This window comes from Drosophila yakuba, chromosome 3L (assembly GCF_016746365.2).
Source record: "Drosophila yakuba strain Tai18E2 chromosome 3L, Prin_Dyak_Tai18E2_2.1, whole genome shotgun sequence".
Taxonomy (NCBI): Eukaryota; Metazoa; Arthropoda; class Insecta; order Diptera; family Drosophilidae; genus Drosophila; species Drosophila yakuba.
In genome coordinates, this window is record NC_052529.2 from 18,928,999 (window position 1) to 18,952,010 (window position 23,012).

Genomic DNA, 23,012 nt, shown 5'->3' on the forward strand with positions numbered 1-23,012 from the left:
TTCCAAACAGTAGTTCTTGAACCTAAATATGTGTTTAACCTTGAAACCCATAAGATCGATTGAGTGAATTCAGTAAGCATTTATATAAGTGATCGGGAAATGTTACATTGCCAAAAATCATATAAAAGATACCTAAAGCCCAACTGCCTCCCACGCTGTAGCGCTATAATGTTGCGTTCCTATAAGTGTTAGCCGGGCCAACAAACGCACATCGAACTCAAACAAGTGTTAGTTCGACTGGGCTGCCGTCAAACTGGTCTCAAACGACTAAGCCGGTCCAAAGCCCAACTTGCAGAGCCGCCAGTCAGTTGCAGTTGGTCGATCGGAGCAAGCGGACGTTTTAGCGCGAGAATCGAGAAGAATAAGACCGCAGAATTGAATTGAGATCGAGGGCTTGCGAAGACTAAAGAATTTTCGAGCCTGGAGAATCGCGATCGCGTGTGCGTGGTTAGTGTGCGTTCGCGAGAGATGTGCCGCGTTTGATTACTTGATCAGAGATCCAGGGCATCGAAGGTCACCACTTTCAATGGCCGTTAGACGCCACCTGCTGCTGATCCTGCTGCTGATCCTGCAGCTGATCGCCACCACGCCGGCGTCGCGCAGCCTCAGCGTTAATGGCAACAACATTTGGCGGCGGGTGCGCCTGGTGACCAGCCAGGAATCCGATCGTAACGCCTATCAGGTGCTCAAGCCGAGTAGCCGTAATGCCACCAGCACCACCACTACCACCACTACTACTACAAGTACCACCACTAGTACCACTACTCCGGCAGCTCCTCAGTCCCAGCGATCTGCCAAACAAATGGATCTCAATTTTCCGGGTGGCAATGTCTCCAGTGCTGCCCGTCTCGAAATGTCCACGGAATTCTTTGTGGTGCCCACACTATCGGCCAGTAGTTCTAGCACCACCACGTCCACCACCACACCAGCCACGCCCCGTCGGAGTTCGGGGGCGAAGGCGCGAGCTGCCGGCACCACTGGACGGGTGACTCCCGGGAGCAGCTCCAACAGCACGCCTCCCAGCATAGTGTCCACCCACTTGCCCTTCGCAGGCTTACGCAAGGAGCCGTGGGTGGTCCCGGTGCTAGTCCTGGCCACCCTCACCATGCTGATGATGGCAGCCTTTGAGATCTTTGTGCTCTTCAAGGCCTGGCGGACGTCGCCGTCGCGAAGACACCTTTTTCTGGGCCAGATGCTGCTCCTCGGCCTTTTCGCCTGCGCTAGTTTAGGGGCCATCATCACCGCTCAGCCCTCCTTGATCAGTTGCGGGGCCATCCGCTTCGGAGTGGGTGTGTCCTACGCCCTGGTCTTTGCCGCCCTGCTGGTCAAGTGCGTATTTCTGATTAGTCTGAATGGAGGGGTGTATCTGCCGGCTCCATACCAGGGATTGCTACTCCTCTTTGCGCTGCTCATTCAGGTGGCGATCGGAGGTCAGTGGCTGCTCACTCAACCACCGGAGGTGTATACCACCAGTGTGCCTGTGATGGGCAGTGGCTTCCTCAGCACCACGGTGGCCTCACAGACCAACTACTCGGCACTGTTTTACCCCACGTCCTACACCACGCTGGACGGCACTCCGGAGATCTACACCAGGATAGCGGCGGTCAGCACCGTGCTAATACCACTCTGCAAGACCCAGTTCACGGAGCTGCTCTTCTCGCTGATCTACATTGTCTTTCTGATCGTCTTCATCGCCGTGCTGGCCATCAAGTCGCGCGGCATCCGGGACAACTACCGTGAGGCCACCTACATTGGGCTGGCCATCGGGGGAGCCATCCCCATCTGGCTGGGATGGATGCTATGCGGGCTGGCCGTGGCCGAGCGGCATAAGGACGCTTGCGTGGCCTTCGGCCTGGTAGCCACTTCCGCCACGGTCTTCCTGGTGATGTTCATGCCTAAGGGCAGACAACTGGCGGCCATGGGCAAGGAGGGCCTCTACGTGGAGGACCGCGAGGAGCAGTTCAGTTCCTTGAGCCGCGCCGGATCAGGCTACTCGCCCTCGTTCTTCCACTTCAAGCCCATCAAGTACGGCGTGATGAGTGGTTGCGGACTGCCCAACTCTGCATCCAACACGGGCCAGGGACTCAGCTCCAAACACTGCTCCAGTGCCAACAATGGAGGTGGTAAGTCCCGCTCCTACGAGCTATTTCTTCTCCAAATTTGTCACAATTCACAATTCTGCCCGAGGCGATCGGACCCCACTCAACCTGGACACAGTTCCATTTCAGCCCCATCCCTCTGCCCTTGTCAGCTGTCAGCCTCTGTTAATTTTGTAATAACTTTCTTTTCTTTCTTGCCTCATGTGCGCCAAGGGGCGGGGCTGGCAACCTCTTGAACTCTTGTTTATCCATTTGTTTGGTCTTTCTAAAAGCAAAAACGAAGTGGGGGAAAAAAACCAAAAGTCTTAACTTTCAAACACTGTGAGCTTCAGCAGACTGTGGCCAACGTACAGTGGTATAAGTACCCAAAATGAACACATGAATCGAAATATATTTCACAATTTGTAGGTAGAAAATTACTAGAAATACACATTGTGTATTTTGAAATGCTTAAGGCAATAAGTTAGTCTCAATCATTTGTGTCCAACATCATTGTTTATTATTATTCTCAATTCTCTATCAATATTTTTCAATCAGCATTCTTTGTACAAAAAGAAAAACTTTTTTGCACTAAATCTTGGAAAATGAAAATCCCGTACTGTCGGTTTCATTGTCATTGCCAATGCCAAATAAATAATTAGACAATTTCACGAACCGCGCCCTGTCATTATTTTCATTTGCATTGGTTTTGCATTTGGTTTCTTTTCCACTTAGTATGTGAGGCAATTTTCCTTTTGCTGCGCTTCATTTGCTTGTATGCAAATTTTAGCGCTTTCATTTCTCGGCCACTGGCAGTTGTCGGCAATTCGCGGCGTATTTGCGTAGCTTGCAGCCACTGTGCGACGGCATTAACTGGGCTTAAAATTGTTTTGCCGGGCCGTGTAATTGTTTGGTATATTAATTTTTCCGACGCCGCAGTCGTCGTGTAAGCCAAGTGTGAAAACAGCTCACATCTAGCGATCCATCTGTCTTTTAGCTTTCGTTTTCATTTTCTATGTGAGAACGTCCAGGTTCGTGGGTTAGGTCTTTGATTAAGATTTCGCTGCTGCGGCTTAAATCATTTCTGCCGATGCAAATAAAGCTATCAACACCACTGAAAACTTATTCGTGAAATTTCACGTTGGTCGGTGATAAATTTCGTTGTCAATGAAATTCGCTTTTCAAAGAGCAAGTGGAACTGGGTAAATACAATTTTAGACGACTAACAGTAAAAGCTGACTTTGCAATTTTCGGCCATTTATGGACTGCCTGGCAGAAACAATATTTGAATTTATGTGTATTATATTTATTAGTTTTCGTTTTCTTCTTTCTAAACGACAAAAAGGCGTTTTAAATATTTTAGCTTTCTAATGAAAGCACAAGTGGAGTGGTCTAAGTGTGTGGCGAACTGGAATAATATGGGGGACTTCGGAGAAGGAAGGGCGCCCAGTGGAGGCTTCAAAATGTGCGTGCTTGAGCTACGTAACACTTTACGTAATTTAATTAAAGTAAATACATCACTAAAGTATGATTACAGTCAGCAAAAGCATTTCGAATGAAAATAAGAGAGGAAAACTTGGGGTAGTTCATGTGGAAAACAAAGCAGAAATGCTCTGCGCAACGCTGTGCACAATATATAACTACCTTAGGTCTACCGAAATTGAAGACATACATTTTGTTAACAGAAGATGCATAAGACATGCATAAGGCATCGAACGTTGTTAACTATTTTAAATGTTCAAATCTATTCACGGAATCCAGCTACTGAGAGCTGCAAAAGGATTCCAAATTATTACAATGCGCTGGAAGGCCTTAGTAGGAAGCGTTATGCGAGTACATGGCAGCTACTTGACGACGACTCCAAGTCCGAATCCGAAGCCGAATCTGAACAGTATTTGAGCCATGCATTAGGGGCAGGACAAAAGCCGAGGTGCAGCTGAAACTTTGGGGAAGCTGGAGCCGAATCTGGAGTTGGAGCCACGGCCCACAAGCCAAAGTGCCTGTGGGCAGCCCGGGCTTAGAGCTCAGCGCCTCGTATTCCGATTTCAGTTCCAATTCCAATTCCGGCTCGGTGATCGGTGATCGGTGCTCGGGTGAAGAAAGGCAGCAAGTGAGGCAGCCGCCGGCGACAGACGAAATATAGGTAGGTTCGTATATAGATAGATAAATGAGAGATATAGTGCTCTGGCCCGGCTACATATATACACGTCAAGCTGTCTGCAATTGAAAGTGCATTTGAGGGGTAACAGAAATCAACGACGAACGAAAAACTAGGCAGCAGGCAGAAACCTTAAGAGCCAACGACAAATGTCTGGAGACACACGGAGCACAGCAAAATCAAAGTAGGCACAAAGCTTAACAAGCAAAAGAAGCAAACATCAGCCGAGAGCTGCAATCGCTGCCATTATCGTACCCAGACCAGACCCATACCTCAGCCCATAGTCTAGCCCGATCCAATCCAATCCGATCCAATCCGATCCAGAAACATGTGTGTGGGTTGTGTAGTTGTCTCGCTGACTCTTCGACTCCGACTCCGACTTCGACTTCAACTTGAGCCAGGGTGAGTGAAGTGAACCAAAGGGAACGACAGCAAGGGTCTCGGCTTGATTAAGGGCACAGAAAGAAAAAACTGGAGCTGCATGTGGGCAGCAGCTGAAAATTTACATAAGGCGATGAGGCAAGAGAAAAATCAAAAGTTTTTCCCTTTTCGTGCAATTGCTTGGGCTGATTGAAGAGCAAATGACTTGGGCAACGAACTTGATTTGGCTGGCAAGTTGACAGCTTAAGCAGAGGCAAATTATTGGATGTGTGCCCCTGAAGTAAGTTGCAATCTACTGCTGGGGTTCTCGATTATTGGATCATTGAATCTATTGTATCCGATGGAAAACAAAACGTTTATATACATAGGCTCTGCATGGGAATTTGAAAAATGGCGAACAAAAAAAGGAACTGCATTTTTAAATAAGACCATAACTTGTTTTCGGTATTTTGCACAGAAATAAAGAACAGCGCTAAAATAAAAATGCATAAAATTAAAAGCTACCTTATAAATTGTTATCTCTAGTGAACCCTACCTTACCAATTATTTATAAAAACACAATTGTGTTGGAGCCCTTCCATTGCAATTAATGGTTTAATTAACTAAAATTTACTAATACATAAAAGTCATAAAAAACTTGCATGACCTTAAATCATAAATTTATTTGATACAAATTAGGAATCTCACAACTGGTAAGCCGAAACCGCAGGGTGAATCGAAAGACATTTCCAATAAATCCATAATATCGAATTTCCTGCCAAGCCTTCAAATATACACATTCACTGGCACTTGTGTGTGTGGTCGTTGGCAGCAAGCAGTTCGGCACATAATTCACTGAACAATTTGCAACAATAAACTAAACGACAGCTAACGGCGTTGACGCCAAGGAATGAGCCGGGCCAAAAGATTCCAGGGCAAGGGCAGGAGCAGGGGATCAGTGGACCGGGGGAAAGGGCGCAGACAGAGGCCAGCTCTCGATGATTGCCGCCATGAAGTCAAAGTCGAAGGCGAGGAACGAACGCAGATTGACAGCTGCAGCTTGGGTCTTTCTTGCACACAGAAAAATTGTGATCTCTTTTAAATGGATTTGTGTACATATGCATTGCATAACCACTGCTTCAAAATATTATTTGAAAACAAGGAGGAAACTAGCTGCGAGTCTATTATACCCTTGCAGATTTTAGACATCTAAACAAGAAAGAAACGTATTTTGCGCAAGTCGAAGTAAAATTAAAAATAACCATTTACAATTACAAGAGATTATTATTATTAAAAATTATGAAACCATGATTTCTTTTATATTATTTATGATATTAATCCGATCTAATCAAATTAATCCCGAAAATATGAAGTAGCATTGATAAATAATTAACCAACTTATGAGTTCGTTGCCTAAGTCATTTGATTTTGCTCGCATAAAACCAAATATTCAACGGAAAATCTGACAGTTAATCATGTCGTGTGTGTTTTAATACCATTTCTTGCTGTGTGGGTTCGGATTCGGCTGGTTGGGGCCGAAAGGATGTCGTGGGGATGAGCAGCCTTTTGCCGCTGATTGAACGAGAGTTCAAGGTTGCTGGGCTGCTTTAATTAGAGTCGCATTGTTGTAAGTGCTTCGGGCAGCTGTTAACAACGAGCGGCGCGATGACAGGCGGTACCACAAAAATAGATACTCGTACATACTTCCGTTGCCGCTGCGTGATGTTATCATTATACCCTAACCTCTGGGCCCCGAACGCTGGGTGGAGAAGTACTGCAACTGGAATCTGTGCGCACATGGCTCCCGAGACGATTCAGTGACCTTATCAGTCCGCAGAGTGTCCCATCTTCGACTTGGCAATGACGCCACTTGGCCAGTTGGTCAGTAAGACGGGCCCATCAATCTGGGCATCTGCAGCGGTCTTTGTTCTCCCTTCTCGGCGTCTCAGTTTTTTGTTATTTTATTGAGTGACTTTATGCCAGGCAGCCACATACATAAAATCGATCATTCATGCCCATGGAGCCGGGCAGATCCAAGCAGATTCGAGCAGACCTTGGAAGGTTAAAGCTTGTCGCTACACTCCAGAGGCTCGTGTAGAAGTTTTTTTCTATTTGTCTTATATGTTTATCGATCGATGGGGATTTGTCAATAAAGAGCCCAGGGAGGCCACATAGTCATTTAACTGTGCACAGTCCAAAGATTGGCTTTGTATGTGATATTTTTTTATTTTTTGCACACTTGAGGACCTGAAGCTTAGCTCAGGCGAGGTTTCTTGTGTTATTGATGGATACTTCCAAATGGTTGCTTCATTGTCGTAAACCAGTTGGCCCAATGGGGCCTAGTTAAAAGAAATCTCATTTATGTTATGAGAAGTGCATAAATTATGGCCATTATTATATTAGATTCCTTTGTAGAAATTATAACTTGCCCACAAAACTAATTGGAAAGTATTAAGTTTCTGCCTGAAAGGGTAAACCAAAGTTCGTTCCTCCATTTTTTTGTTGCTGCAAATAAAATGTATTCTTGTTGTACTATACTCACGGACAATTATGTTTAATATTAGATTTTAACAAGTTATAACCTTAGTTTTCCGTTTTTTAAGTCGAAAATATATAAAAACACAAAACAACTATAATAGAAAGCACATTAAACAAATTGCATGGTCAATTTGAATACTATTTCTTAAATTGTAGTTGGTAAACATATTTTTCATTGATTCATCAAAGTTAATACAAAAGATAGCACAAACTGTTATATTTGATTGTCTAGGCTGTCAATTATTAAAACCAAATTTAAAGCAATCTAAAAACACATCATACTACAATTTCCATTAAATGATTTTTGTTAACCTGGCTTTGTTTAGAGCATAACTTTGCCGTGGGGCACCCATCGAAACGCTTCGACCAGCATCAGCTGTCGAAAATATGACATAAAAAAGATTCGATTAGCCTCAATTGTTCTAAAACCGCTGCCAGCAGACCAAAGACTGAGGCAACGAACTTGAAATTGAAAAACCAAAGAGCAAAAACAAAAGAACAAAACAGAACAGAACAGCACGGGGCAGAAAACTTGACAACGATGATGGGCAAGATGATAATCATGATGATGACGATGGCGCAATGTACAAATCTGTGAAGTACGTGTTGTTGAGTATCGTAACCAACTTCAGTTTGCAGTCCGCTGCGGCGGCTGTTTATGGGACTTAATATATGAGTTTGGTAAATGCTGCCAGCACGTGCTTGAAACGAGCGTCACTGTATATTACCACAAAATTATAGCGGTTTGCAATAGGAGCCGCTGCCTCGGAGAGCCGGGCAGGATGCTGTGGAGTGATGTTATTTAGTTTTGCCTAGAAGTGCCAGCAGCCGGCCAGCAGCGTAATCGATAACCAGTTCCGAATTGCGGCAATGAAACCGAAAGCGGAAAAACTAACTCAGGTCTTGGTACCAGCTCTTAGCCCGGCCCAAAGCGGTTTAGGCCATCCGATCGCCGGGGGGAGAGGATCTGAGAAAGGCTAGGGAGCCAGTGAACCGCACGCCAACTGCACATGCTGAAATTATTACGCTAAATTGGTGAGGAGATCGCCTTGGCCTTACGGTATATTCATCGACTCGATAAAAGAATGGGGGCCATATACGAAAAGTGCGAGTTGATTCCGCTTCAAAAGAATGACTGCCTCAAAGTGTTAATCCTTTGCAATCCCTACTGCTACAAAAAGTCACTGCTAACAAGTTTATATAATAAACAATCTACAATAGCATATTATAGATAGCCTATATTATGATTAAAAAATGTGAACTAGCTTGAATAGTGTTCGAACATTGTTGTTTTTATACATGCAAAGGTTTGGAAAACCATAATGAGGACCCAAGGAAGGTAATTCAAGTTCAGCTTATACGAAAATGAATCTATGGCTTTTGGTTTGCGACTTTGCAACATTGTTATACGCTGCTAAGCAACCATCTCTAGAGCCCTCACTTAGTTGAAATGTAAATTGAATTGTAGCAATTTGAAGGTCATACGCCCTTAGCCAAAATATGCAAATTGCCCAGCGTTGCGGCCATGTGAAAAATGCTTTTCTTCCGCCTCGAAATGGGTAGGAAAATCTCCTAGGCGCAGTTCATGACAATGAACTCTGGCTGGAGTAGTTGTGGGGATGGGGATGGGGGAGTTGGGATGGTATGGGATGGGATGGGATGGCTTAGAACGAACGTGGCCAATTAGTTATAATGCTGCTTCGTGATATCACAACATCTGGCAACTCACTCTCAAAGAGCCAGACAACGGCCAAGGCAAAAGCAAGAAACCTTTGGCGCTGCGGCCGGAGGCAGAAAGAAAGAGTCAACGCCGAAGCCAATGAGGAAAGTCTAAAAAAGCAAAAAGCCAGCGCTCGGCGAAGAAATTACTCAAGTCTGCAAAGTATGTAGCAACTAACAACAGCAGCAGTAACAAAAGCAACTCGGCTGTGGCAAGAACAACAGCGGCGAAGGCAACTGGCCAACTGAGCAACTGAGCAACTGAGCTGGGCCTACAACAAAAACGAACAATGACAATCTGCACGTAGCAATCAGTCAACGTGCGGCAGTTGGTTTAACTCCAACTTCTTGCCAGCCAGATAGAAGATACTGGGCCCAGGGTGAGGAAGCAGATGCACTTGGGGCGGGGGCACTCCGACAAACTGCAAATGCAAAATGCAAAACGTGGCTCTGTCTCCGCCAATAGAGATGGCAATTTTAATGAATTTTCCCCAGCCGGTGAAAAAGGCAGAAATAATTAAATGCAAGTGAGGAAAAGTAAAAACAGCCGGGCAACACACGGAAAGTAGAATTAAAGGTGGGAAAATAATGCAGATGGAATAAATCGCCCAGTTCAAGAAGGGAAATAATTTATAAAAAGAATTTCTTCAGTAGCCGGAAAGACATGCGTTTTGTACATATTTCTGTTGCCGCAGGAACACATAACTTAAGTACCATAACGTCAAAGAACCAATTAGTATGCTATGGATAATAAGTAATTTTTATTCACTTTTCTTTAGAAATGAAAAACAACATAACACAAAATTCTACAGTAATTCGCAGATATATGTAAATGTTGGCATTTTTGAAACCCACAAGATCTAATTGCAAACTAAATTAAGAAAAATTCGAGCAAATTGAGCAAAAAATGTAATGCGCATTCTAATTTCGTAGATTTTAGTAGATCTTTAAAAGGAAAGAACACTTTTAAACATGGTTTTTAATATGTCAGGGTCACGTATTCCTACCATCTCTAGCCATATAGAATTCCTTGACTCCTAGGGCGGCCTCACACATAGATACGTAGTGTACCAACACCAAAGAAATCCAATCTCTAGAATGGCAATACATTTTTGCACTTAATTAGCGTTTAAGTTATATTTCGTCTCGTTTCGCTAAGTTGGCTGTCAGCTGTGAGCTAAAGTAGCATATTTAATGCTGGCGCACATAATTCATAATGGCCAAGTGAGCTGACAGACGGCTCAAATCGGAGAGAAAGATTTTCTAGTTGGCCCAAACGGAATTAAGCCAAATTTGCCGCTTCAGCTGGCGGCTGCTGCTGAAGACTAGTTTCTTTTTTACCCGAAGTGCAAAAGCCTGCCCACCGCAGATACAGATACAAATATATATGTATATATTTATGTTTACATATGTATATATACGCGCACGGATACAGCTACAGATTACGATTCTGGCTCAGACAAGAAGTTTCATTTTCTGACACATAATTCCACATTCATGGTAGGGGAAACAGAACAGAAGTCTCACAAAAACAAGCGGGCTTAATTGCAGTATTTGTTCTGAGTTAATTAGAAGCCCAAGAGAGTGCCACGGAAAAAAGGAGGTTGGCATGTAAGAGCAGCATTTAACACCGTTCAGAGTTCAGATCCCCCGATTTTCCAGCCTCAGTTTTCGTCGGTTTTCATGTAATTAACACAGTTTGCCACACTCGTTAAATTATAGCAAAAATCGTACGTTATCTTACATTTGTAAGGCTTTGGCCCTCTTAACTGAATATTAACCAGAAGTTGGATACTGGAAGTTAAAAATTGCAACTGCAACCATCACACATATTTTTTATTCGGCGTCGTGTAAAAATTGTGTAGCAAACCTCTGGCTATTTCGCTATACAAGTTTTTTAACCCTTTACGGTAATGAAGGTCACACAGCTCCGTAAGATTGATAAACAAGGGCAAAGCTGTTTTTAAATCCAACACAAAACGATTAAGATTCCAATGGATATAGCTCGGGTTTTTTGCCCAATACCCGTAAAACAAAAATAAATGCACACATGGGACTTTCTCCATGGCTCGGGGGTGCAGAGTTAACCCATTGACATGAAATCGTTTGACATCATTAGGTTCGCCATAAATTGGCCGGCAAAAGTGTGAAATATGGCAACGTAATTTCCTTGAATTGGGAACATCTGCGTCTGGGTTCGGGCTTTGGGTCAGGCCAATTAAGACTGACCGTGGGCAGAATTGTGACATATTTACTGATTTATGTGCGAGCTTATGGCTATGGCTGCAATCTAAGCGCATGAAAACACACAAAGATATAAACAATATATATAAATATACATGTACACCCATTTATTATTTTATTTTGTTTAATTTTTATTTGTCTTGTCATGCATACACATGTCATCTAAAAACCACCGCCAACCAACACGACACTCATCTACAACATCAACAACGAAAACAAAAATATTCTCCTCATCATCGTCATTATTATCATCATCATCATCATCATCATCATCATCGCTGCATCGACACTATATACATATCTTCTCCTTATCGTAAAAACATACTTCACCTATATCATCACCCTCAAACCTTGTCGAACGTAATCAAAAAATTCTCGACACGCTCACGACTCGCACACTTGCATATGTCATTTCATAATCCATTCGTGCGGTATCTGTAATTTTTTCATTACCCTTATGTTCATCAATCACTCGGAACCTATTTCATTATTGGTTGACTCTTTTGGCTTTGTTTCCGGTATTTTTACCTTTTCGAAACTTAATTGAATTTACATTTATTGTCAAAAAACCAATAATTACTGTACATATATGTTTATCCTATACGTAATACTACCAATACGCGTGTGTGGGTCACGACTGGTTTTGTTAATGGTTTGGTTACTCTGGGATCTGGGCACTGGGACTCCCAACCACACACGCACCCACTCCTCCACCACCGCACCACCGCACCTCGCACCACCAAAACCCGCAATCCGCCGACAGATCGGGTTGCTCTGGTCACCGCCGCACCGCCGAGTTATACGCGTATGTATCACTATTTTCCAGCACACCTGAGTCCGCACCCGTTCTGCTATTATCCTCCCGCACCACCACCACCACTGCCACCGCAACCACCGCCACCACAGCAAGCCGCACCGCCCACGCTCACGCCGTTGACCCTCAAACAGTTGGGCAACTCGCTAACCTCCATGACACAAGCGGCGCAGTTGGCCAAAACGCTGCGCTATGCGCCAGGTAATACTCGCCGATTGCTGACGATCCCCTAGGGATATTACCCTTTGTCTGCAGGGAGGGCATCCGAAAGTGATGTATAAATATTACGTAATCTGGTGGATAGAGTGTACGCAATTATCACATACCTGTATACCTTAGCAGTTTAGGGTTACTGTGCTGTAAATAAATTTATAGATTTATAAATAGATTTATAGATTTATTTGCTAATGAACCCCAATTTAATATATATTTTATTTGGTTAAATTTCGTTAAATTTTATTTGGCTAAATTATTCACACTTCTAAATCAATTGATTAAAAGAAAATCGATTTTTTAAATTTTAACTCAACTATTAGAAAACTGCAAAGCAAACTATAAAAGTATTCAATTGATGATACATGTTAATGGTATTGTTCCAAGTAGTTTTGTTATCTGATTTATGTAAATGTATGTATTAATTTAAAGTTATCTTTAAATTAGCTTAGTTCTGGATTAGTCTTCGTTATTTGAAACAGTCGAGCCTCAGCTAATGTAATGATATAATGCAATGATAAATATAAAATGGGGAACTTTTAACATGGTCGGTTGTTATAGTTTGTAACCCCATTAGAGATTATGCATCCCTGCACTCAAACAGTACTACCAACATGCATTAAAGCTGTTCATGAACTCCGAATGGATAGTAATTCTGGCTTTTTCCAGGCATGTTTATACGACCAGACGAAACGAACCTCTACACCACGCTGGAGCCCACGTTAAGCAGCAACCCGAATGTGTACTTCCAGCGCAGCGGGGCCGTCCATCCCGGCATCCTGTACTGAGTATTCCGTAAATCCCATAGGAGCACCGAGCATCGAGAACACTGGAACTGAGTATTTTTCTTATCTTTAAGGTACGGCTCCCAAGGAGCAGCAATAAGCGAATGATATTCCGCGATCATTTCACATAGTGTAATAATTTTGTCATAACTACTAAGATCTTTGCATCTAAGTTTGCGATACGAAGATTAAGGGTCGGGGACCCGACCTGACCCCAGGAATTTTGATATATTCCCAACGGTCAGGGGGTAAGAAGTTCATGGATCTGCAGAGTGCAGTCCTATTTTAGCAATATCGACCAATACCGACACTGGTTACATTTTACACTCTCGCTGTAGCAACGATTCTATCAAATAAGTCTTGAAAGGCGGTTTGCTGGCCTTGATTCCTAAATAATCTTACCGAGTTGTTTTTGGCTTGTGATTTATTAAAGTAAATTGTACTTCAAAAGATCTAATAATATTCGAACAGCTCTGCTGCTCTGAAATAGCTCAAGAACGCAGGGGTAAACCATATGGGCTAAATATATCTGCACAACTTAGTTCGAATTTCCGCTAAGAGCATTAAGTATAGTTGTACAAAATATGCAAAATTAAAGCAGTGAGAAGTCTCTGAAATTCACCTGATGTTCGTCGGGTATATTTGTACAGATGTTTTACTCCTGCGAACACACATACTCCAGTAAGTAATAGCCTTAATATCCATTTGTCTAGCCACGTAAAACAATCGCTTAAGCAAACACGAAATGTTGTACATACTATTACAATGGCCCCGAGCCAAACACATACACACACTGGGTGAGCAAGCCAATCTCAATAAAAGAAAAGAAACCGAACACCAACTCTCGATTGCCGCACAGGAACATCAGCAATGACGATTACAATTAACTATAATTGCAAATTATTCGCATCGCAATGCCTATTAACGCCTGCTTGGCCCACAGAGGGGTCGCTCCAGGAGGAGGATTCCATTGGATGGGAGGGAAGAGGATGGGACGCGTTGGTTGAGGTTGGGATCTAAGTGCGGGGAGGATTATTGGATGCCAACGCGGCGCTACATGTTTCAAATAATTTGTTAACGCCTTTCAGGCGGCGATTGGTTTGGGAGCTAGTCCAATGCAGACCGGCTGTATTGGAATAGATAAACGTTCGACCATTATCGCCTGGTTCTAAGTGCTCCATGGATCACTCTGCATTGCGAGATGCGACGACGCCTCTGACGACTTGACCCCATATATGGCCTGGTGTGGTCCAGGGACTACCACTGCTTCTACTGACCACGTCGAGTGCATGCCGAGGGCGTGTTCGCCAGGAGGATGCGAGTTGGAAGGAGCACCTCCACTCCATCCCCACATTAATTAAGTGCAACAATGCGGTGCGGTGCGGAGGGAGTGGCAAGGGCGGAATGAGGCACGGCCGGCAACATTCCCATCCACATCTCCAGGCAGTCACATCATTCGCTCGTATTAATGACATTTCTCACGAACATTTTACCAGGGCAGTCAACACAAGGAGCTCTTGTCCAGCCGAAGGCACTGAGATAAATGTTTGGGCAACTTCAATTATCCACAAAGGGATGCCATTCTAGTGTTTTCAATCACACTTTATAGCAACCACAAGGAACTTTTTCAATGTTGCGCCTATGTTTCAAGAATAAATACATTTTTGCTTAAACTAAAATTATACTATAGTATATTGAATTAAATTATATAACAGGTATAAGCCTAATTGCCATAAGGTAAATTACTGTCGAACTATAATCAAGGCTGTCTTCTTAAACTTGCGAGATGCGAAAGTGGTAACTATGCTTGAACATCTGAGACCTTTTAATGTAAGACATAGGAGCTATTATGCTCATAAAGGTTTTCTCGATTCGGTAAATTATACTTGTATATAAAATGTATAGACAGGTCTAGATTAGACCATTTATGTAAGTAATTTTATAAACAAATTTGAGACATTTTCGGACACTTATAGGTAAATTCTTGTATATTCTCGTATTCTGGATCTGTTTTAGAGTCAATATAGCCATTTTCAATCAAGTCTTTCATGAAACTTGCCAAACTCATTTTCCCTGTTGCAAGTAGTACACAAGTCAAAGCAGTGTATTAATTTATTTTTATAATTTATTTACATTATTTATAATTACAGCAGATTATTATATATAGTTTCGGGTTTAATTTAATCTGAAACGGATGAATAGCGGTAAATTAATTAAATATATTATACGAATATTAATAATTGAATATGTACGGTATACATAACTTGTTTTTTAATGTATAATTGGGTAAATAAACTTCAGCTTGCCGAAGCTAGTATCCTATCCTGTTTTATATAAAAAATACAACATTTGTTACTATTTTATTGCACCAACATAACACACATTTTAGCTTAGTATGAAAAATAAAATTTTATAATAAACACCTTTTCAAGCCAAAACTTTTTAAGCTACCACAAACATTCACCGAAGAGCTTTTTTCAAATACTCGTAACAGTACGAAGTTGCTCCGCTTTGTGTTCCTATCATTAGACACAGACTTTTAGCGAATTATCACAAATATACCAACCTTTGAAAAAGTGATTAAAATATTCCATGTTTTTTCCAAAATGGTAAGTTTTGTTAGATTTAGTCATGTGGTTTTGGACAGTGCAGCCAAAGTCCGATGTACAGTACGTCCAGTCTCAGAATCTGCTTCTCGCTTTGCAGTCGCCTGGCTTCAATTAGGCGCGCCTTCAAATCACAAGTCAATCAAAGTTGTTAGATTCGCCGTCCTCGTCCTCGTCGTCATCGTCATAGTCAGGGAGTCACAGTCGTGGTCGGCTGGACTGGTGGGTTGACATCTCTTGACATGGCACACAATGTTGCAGGACCCAGAGACTGGCCATCGAGAATCGGTTGTAGCGAATCGGGAGTCGGGATAGTGTAGCTTGGAGCCCGGAGGCGGCAGCATCAATTACAACATCCATGACAGGCACAGCGTGAAATGTTTGTACATTTCTTGGCGGCGCTTCCGAGGGGACCAATTAGCCCTAAGTGGGCATTTCACATTTCAAATGGACTCCGGCAATTAGCCAAAATCGAAGCCAACAATTTCATCATGGCTCAACCATCGCCCTTCCATATCCACATTGCTCAGGTCAGGCCCATCATCATCGACATCGCCATCGCCATCGCCATCGCCACTATCATTATCATTCTCGATCGTTATCGATCTGTCCATCACTGCAATTTATTTGATCAATTCATTGCCTATGTCCGTTACCTATACCTACACCTACATACATTCCTATGGTGCTGCTCTTCCATTTTAATCCGACTTTTATGTGCATCCCTTGCTTCCAGGGGCGTACCTTCCGACGTGCTAATAGCGATTTGGTAACGCTTTATGGCATAATGTGTATTAGCCGGCCAACACGATCTCCATCTAATGCGGTTGCGAGCGGGCAAACAGAATCCGCTGGAGATGGACTAGACTGGCAAAACCTTGATACAAGCTAAACGAGTATAGGGAAGAAATTGTGAAAAAAAAATAATAAAATAAGAAACATCAAATTTTTAGAGTTAGAGTGGGTGTGGCAACATCAGTTAACAAACTTGTCTCTGGAAGCTGCATCTCTTATCTCAACTTTCTAGCTTATTTAGTTCCTGAGATCTCGGCGTTCATACGGACGGACAGTCGAATGGACAGACGGACATGGCCAGATCACCTCAGCTTTTGATCCTGCCTAGGCCTTTTACTCATCGAGTAACGATTATAATTGAGTAACGAATATCTTGCCTACCAGCTTATAAAGGTTTCTATTTAAAATCAATATGGATTCTGCTTAATTGCAACAATGTGTTTATATTCCGTATTTATTAAAGATAAAATTCTTCTTTACACAGTATCAATCAGTATTTATATTTTTGTTCCTATTAACTCACAAAAATTTGGAGTTTCCCCTAGATATTCCATCGCTACAAAGTTTCAGGGAAAATTATAGCAATAGATGCCGGTAATTTGCTCGAGCCAACTCTGCCGACTGCCGCCAGTCCTCACTGTCTCATCTCCAAACTCTGGACGACTGACGATCGCCGAGGGCCGCAATATGAGGTATCTGCAGCCGCAGCTCCATCTCAATCTGTATCTGTATCTGCATCTGCGCCTGACTCCATCTGCTGCTCCATGTGACCACCGTCTGCGCGGCTGTCTAGTCGCGATTTTCGGCCATAATAATTCGCGTTGTTCGTTTGTTGGGGGCATGTGGCGAGTGTACGAGTAAATTAAATTACTCGGCGGACGCGCCATTAACCGTAACATTATCCTTGAATGAATGGGGGCTGGGCGGCGTTGGGCTGGCATTACAGCTATTATTGTGGTGCAAATGTTATGACCGCTTTATAGAGAGAGTGCAAGCACAGAGCCCCAAGGGCGGCATCACGTTGCTGATTTGATGGTCTTTTTCTGAGCCGGAGGAGGAGCAAGGGGGAGTTGGGAGCTTGAGCTGGGAGCTGGGAGCTAAGGTGCTGGGGCTGCGCGATCGCAGGTCGATAAGCTGGCGGTGTGGAGCCGGCAACTAGTAACTGGTAATGCGTGCATTGACCGTTGGGATCTGGGATCTCCGATCTGGGGCCCTGGAGCGCTGGAGCGCTGGCGTTCACGTAAGTGGAAATTACATTTGCGCCGCGGCCCAGAGACGAGCGATGTCTTCGCAGTACAGTTAACCTCGTTTAAGTGCGCCACGCACTGCCAAACTCCGAGGCCCCTGAAAGCGGACGAGCTGGCTGGGTCCAATTAACAGTTCCAAGCTCCGAAGGAAGTGGATCCGCAGTACCAGCCAACGAGCAGCCGGCCCAGAGCACACAGAGCCCAGTTTTGTCGCATGCTCCTGCTTAAAACCTAAGTATAACGCTGCCAACTGGTTCTGGGTCCGCTGCCAACACCTTTTCCGCAGTGTTGAGGGATAAAAAAAGCCAAAACTGTCTTCATTTCGTTTTTATTGGGAGTCCATGGAAGAGAGGAAAACAAGGAGGCTAAATATATACATAAATAAATATATATAAATTAGTTTGTAAATATAGTTGATTGGTGAGATGTACACTTTTTATATGCACCTTTTGAATAACTAAGAAAACAAGTTTCAAAAATGCAAATTCTTGTTTAAATTAGTTTGAAAATAGAAAAAAATCTACGAAATCAATAGGAAAAATAAAACGATAACTGTTTGGATTTGGGTAGGACCCCACTAATCCAATATCCGATTGTGGTGACTTTCGGACTATGTTTTTTTAATCTATTCTCTTGCTGAATTTCCAAGCAATACCCACAAAATGGTTAAACTGGCATCCCTGCTCCAAGATCCATGCTGGGAGAATCGGCAAGCGGCTCTGGCAGCAACAACCCGGCATACGAGTTTATAGCGGATGCGTAAACGTAAACGCATTTGGCTCAAATGCCGTTAGGGCCTCTGACTAAATTGCATAGCCACATGGGCCCCTTGGGCTGCGGATTCCTCCTCGACTTGGACTTGGCATCTGGCTATGCGCTATTTGCTATTTGCATGTTGTCTGGTGAGACGCCAGGCCAGGAACAAGACTCTCCCATTGACATTTTGTCTCGTTCCTGTGCCCGTGGCTTGGGCTCTTTGGCTACCCCTGGCCTGGAATCGAGAAATGTTAATGCATTACATAGTTATCGATCGAAAGCCGCCCAACTAGAAGCCTCACATTGAAGCATCTGGCATCCAATCCAAATCCCATTTGACGTAATCAAGGCAACAGAATGTGGGCAACCCAAAAATGTTTTGGGTCATTGATTCCAGTCGCTATCCAATGATCATAACGGTTCTTTCCACTATTTTGTAATGGGCCAAGATCAATTTACCAATCCGCGGCCAAGAAGCTGGGCTTCGAGTTGAGCGCTCGCTGGAGTGTCTTCCCTTTTATGTGGAGTACGCGCAACTGAGTCCCCATTGATTAAATAACCAGGGTCCATATAATGGAAATCAAAAGAGAGCCAAAAAAGTCCAACTAGAGATTGGAGAGTCGACGCGGAAATACCCTAAACTTGATCACTTACTACTATAAACTAAATATTGGAATATGGTTTAAAAATTATATGGTCTAAGAGGGCTTAACATTGCCTTTGATATTTAACGAAGTCTCCCTAAAAACCATAAAAGTTGCCCGGCTTACATGTCGGCCTCTAAAATACGCCGTTTTCTGAAAATAATCCAACCAACTCGATAACTTGATAAAGAGCACTGTGAAAATGTTCAGTACAAACTTCTTAATTATTTTTTACGGTCTTCGCTGAACCGACTACCAACTGAAGCTCTCTCAAAAGAAATCCATTTCAACTGTCTTTTATGGCCGGTTTTTAAATGCTTCAATTGAATTCAGATGAATTGGGTCAAAACGTTCCAGCAGCGTTAGAAGGTAAATTAAAATGTGCCCACGTAGCTCAGCATTACAGCTACAGGTTCATTGAGATGTTTCGTCATCCCGAAAGATGTGTTTATCGACAATACCCAAGGGGGAAGAGGAGATGTAAATCGGTGAATATAATTATGATTTATGCTTAAAGAAAGGCCAGCAGCCAAGTGTGGCTTGTTAGGAGTTATAATACCCATCTTATGAATAATGTATTTAATCTGAAAACACCGAGAGCGAAACTGAGTAATTTATATTTTAAATGACTTTGCACATGGGCCGGCAAGATGATTAAAATCGCTTATGACCAAAATTCATCATCATGGGGTGTCGAAATCGAGCTCTGGTTTCTCCGCTCCTTAAATGTGTTAGGGTCTATAAGAATGTATTTCAACAATTGCAAGAAGTCAATTTTCTAATGGCCGCGATTGTTGCTTCAATCACGATCTCGTCCTTGTCCCTCCAAATCATCCCACTGGGAACTTCATTGCGGTTCATTGTATGCAAAATTCTAAAAGGGAAAATGAAGCCCACAAAGTCGTGCGCTAAATATAAAATTTAATATGGAACTTACACATGTTCTGCAGATGCACCAAATGGCCCGCTTGGCTCTTTAGCCATTTGATGATTCTCCGTGATCGGTTCTAGTTCATCTGCTCTGGAGCTGGAGTGGGCTAAAAGCTCTCACGCGACTGGGAGACCGAGGGATTCGGGGTCATTTGCTGATTTTTTACGACTATTTCTATCTTAAAGATACAAGTTTATTTATGGCCGTGCTGTAAAGTGCACGAGTGTGTAAAACGAAGGGAATGACATTGCAACACCCAGTGAGCAGGATCCGATCCGAATCTTAAACCAAATCAGAATGGAAATGGCCCCTCCGGTGGGAGTGCGTTTGGATGGGATGGGAATAAAGGGGAGTATGTTTGGGCACAGGAACCACTGGCAGGGCACTAAACATGCCGCTCGAATGTGGGTAAGTTGACTCGACTTTAATGTGCCTGGGCAGCTAAATGCAAACGCACCAAAGCCCTGGGGTCCAGATGCAGCCACTGTGGGGGCCACCAGCCATCACGCCTGAATGCTAAAAGGGTTCGGGCCACATCGCTTCGATCCCCGCTCCCCACTGCTATTTTTTCCCCTGATGCGCCTCTGGAAACCAGTTTCCACGAGGAGCTGCAGCGCCGGAGGAGCGGCGGACGAAGGACTCTAGACAATTGACAATTTAAACGAATTTCCTTCAAACACAGCACTGACATGGCCCGGCACAAATGACGAATAGTGGCGGATGCCCAAGCCAAAGCCAAAGTTTACGCATGAAATATGCACCACCAGGAGGCAGAGCCAGCTTCCTTACCCTTCCTGGCCTTCGTGGCCGGTGGTTTGTGGTCAGTTGCAGTTACCAGTTGCCAGTGGCCAGTGGCCAGTTGTAAGCTGCAGATCCAGGGACGCACGTCTGAAGTGTCATTCATCTGGCCATAAACGCATTATTCAATATGCACTGAGAAGAATTTGTATGGTAAACCACTTAAATAAAGTTTGCTAAAAAGTATTGAAATGGTGACTTTCTGAAATAGGCCTCAAAATGTTGCAAAGAAAACATGTTTTTTTTTATCAGAAGTTAATAAAAAAATCTTTATTTAATAAAAATAATAGGGGACTAGTATATTTTCTCATTGGTTTCTGATGACTAGAAACATATAAAATGGAAAACTGTGTTAAATAAAGACAAAATATGGTGATGTATGATCAGAACACTGTTTAGATTTCTCTCAGTGCATCAGCTAGACAAACGAGGGATCGGCAAACGGACAACAACAACAACAGCAGCATTAGTGGTATCAGCAGCAAGAACAACTGCAGCAACAACGACGACGTCTGACTAAATGCCTCATACTGTGCGCGATCTGAGGTTCAGGCTCCTTGGCTATCTGTCCGCCGGCTGATCCGTCCGCTCGGTTTTCAAGGTTAACAAGTTGCATTTGCAATTTGGCACTAGGACTGACTGGTCTGCCAGACTCGAGACCCAGTCGAAGCAGAAAGACGGAACTCAACATCTTCTCTCAACCCCTTCGACCGCATCAATCGAACGCGTCAATGGTGAGAATTAAATGTTTATGCCTTTTGTTTGGCCAGAACCTCTTACCATTTTACTACTCCGCTTTAAGAAACGACCTGCTCAATACAAAGAACCGAAATCAAAGATCCAAAGTGAAGTACAACAAAAAGCACTCTCATCGAATCAAATGATACCCTCGGACGGACGAAACGATGTCCCCACTTTGCTGTATGTGGCAGAGAAGATGGGAAATTTAATAATAGAGCCGAAATGGGTATCAATACTTGGGATAACAGTCAGTTTCAACGGTTACCAAAATGAAAATATTCATGCATCTGAATTCCAAGTACGAAATAAAATAGTGGTAATGTAAATTTTCACTAAGAAGCTTGTAAAAATGTATTATTACTGATTGGGATTGGGAAATTGTTAGGGACTACGTTTATATTTACATAATAATAATAATAATAATTATTGCTATAAAGAAATTGGGAAGGATAGATAGTAACGGTCTCAAAACAGGGAACTGTCAATTTCAAGAGAATTTTAAGAATCAGAAATGTAATATTTATATAAGAATAATGCTGTTAACGTAACAAATTGTAAAGCCAAGATATTTCTGAATTTTAATTGCTTAAGTTTTATTTTAATTTGTTTTTTTTTATATTTAGCCTGAGCAACACTATTTTCAGTCAACCCAATCCAATGGCACATCATCCATGGCACAGGCCGAAGACCCAAAGAAATCCATTGCTCCATTGCAAAGAGCACTTCAGCAAGGAGTCTGCAATAATACGACGCTGATCTATTATTCGCTAGATTGTAAAAATGTAAAAATCACGCTTTCGTGTTGTGTATAAATTGAATGCAATTTATAAATGTCCAGAACAGAATTAAATCCCCATCCGTCGGCACAAGCCGCGATCGGGTGATGGTGATTTTTCAAAATAAACAACCTTGAGCCGAGGGCTCCGGAGCCATATACCTTCATAGCCGCAAAGCCCCATGGCCCCATAGCTCCAGAGATCCAGAACCGAGAACCGACAACCGAGAACAATTGCCAGAGCCCAGGGCAACAATAGACGGCAGCAGCAACGGCCCAAAAGGATCCGCCAGATCGGATCCCTGGGAGCCACAGATGAAAAATTGCGCCAATTGAATTTGACCACCGAGCGGGAGGGTCTCTCGAGGATCGGGAATCGGGGAGCCTGGCGTGGGGCGGTCGCTTAGTTTTCAACGCATTTATCAATACCCAAGTGGATCGCCTCTCCTCCTGCGGGCCCGTCTGGATTCCCTTCCAGGCGTTGACAATGCCAAGGGCGGTGTGGGGTACCTTCGCCTAATATATTGCGAGCGTAATGAAAAAAGACTGCCCCGTCTCTGATTGGTGATGAAGCTACAAAATCGATTTGCCACAGTTCCGTCATCCTTGCAAAGACATGTTTCCGCATTAAGGGCGACTTTCCAAGTGACTGATTGGGAATACAATAAGGACATTGTGTTATAGGAATAACTATGGTATTATTCAATTCTAAACTCATAAAGTGATACAGGTATAGCTATTTATAATAATTTTCTTCGCTTTGCGGAACGGATTACACATTCAGTCGATCCAATTTATCAGGCGACTTTT

General features: G+C 43.2%; 1 protein-coding gene and 2 long non-coding RNA genes across 4 annotated transcripts; 2 read left to right on the plus strand and 1 right to left on the minus strand.

Annotated features, from left to right (window-relative positions):
* Nucleotides 1-327: 327 nt before the first annotated feature.
* Nucleotides 328-13,734, plus strand: LOC6534593. 2 transcript variants are annotated; one of them, XM_015195246.2, is made up of 3 exons: nt 328-2,123; nt 11,861-12,112; nt 12,794-13,734. In XM_015195246.2, exons 1-3 carry the CDS (start codon nt 527-529, stop codon nt 12,910-12,912), a joined length of 1,968 nt encoding a protein of 655 aa, XP_015050732.2. In that variant the 5' UTR covers nt 328-526; the 3' UTR covers nt 12,913-13,734. The 2 variants fall into 2 exon arrangements, with proteins under 2 accessions (XP_015050732.2, XP_015050733.2); XM_015195247.2 differs by lacking the exon at nt 11,861-12,112.
* A 7,220-nt stretch (nt 13,735-20,954) lies between these two features.
* Nucleotides 20,955-21,777, plus strand: LOC120321478. The gene is made up of 2 exons (XR_005561107.2): nt 20,955-21,420; nt 21,489-21,777. It is a non-coding gene; the product is annotated as an uncharacterized LOC120321478 (long non-coding RNA).
* A 135-nt stretch (nt 21,778-21,912) lies between these two features.
* Nucleotides 21,913-22,962, minus strand: LOC122319566. The gene is made up of 2 exons (XR_006245174.1): nt 22,365-22,962; nt 21,913-22,163 (listed from the first exon to the last, which is right to left on the minus strand). It is a non-coding gene; the product is annotated as an uncharacterized LOC122319566 (long non-coding RNA).
* Between the last annotated feature and the right edge of the window lie 50 nt (nt 22,963-23,012).

Excerpts from the sequence above, each read along its gene's own strand:
- LOC6534593 (XM_015195246.2), top strand. The coding sequence starts at position 527 with ATGGCCGTTAGACGCCACCTGCTGCTGATCCTGCTGCTGATCCTGCAG. Across the intron at positions 2,124-11,860 it reads CAGTGCCAACAATGGAGGTG|ATCGGGTTGCTCTGGTCACC; the intron begins GTAAGTCCCGCT and ends ATCCGCCGACAG. Across the intron at positions 12,113-12,793 it reads AACGCTGCGCTATGCGCCAG|GCATGTTTATACGACCAGAC; the intron begins GTAATACTCGCC and ends GGCTTTTTCCAG.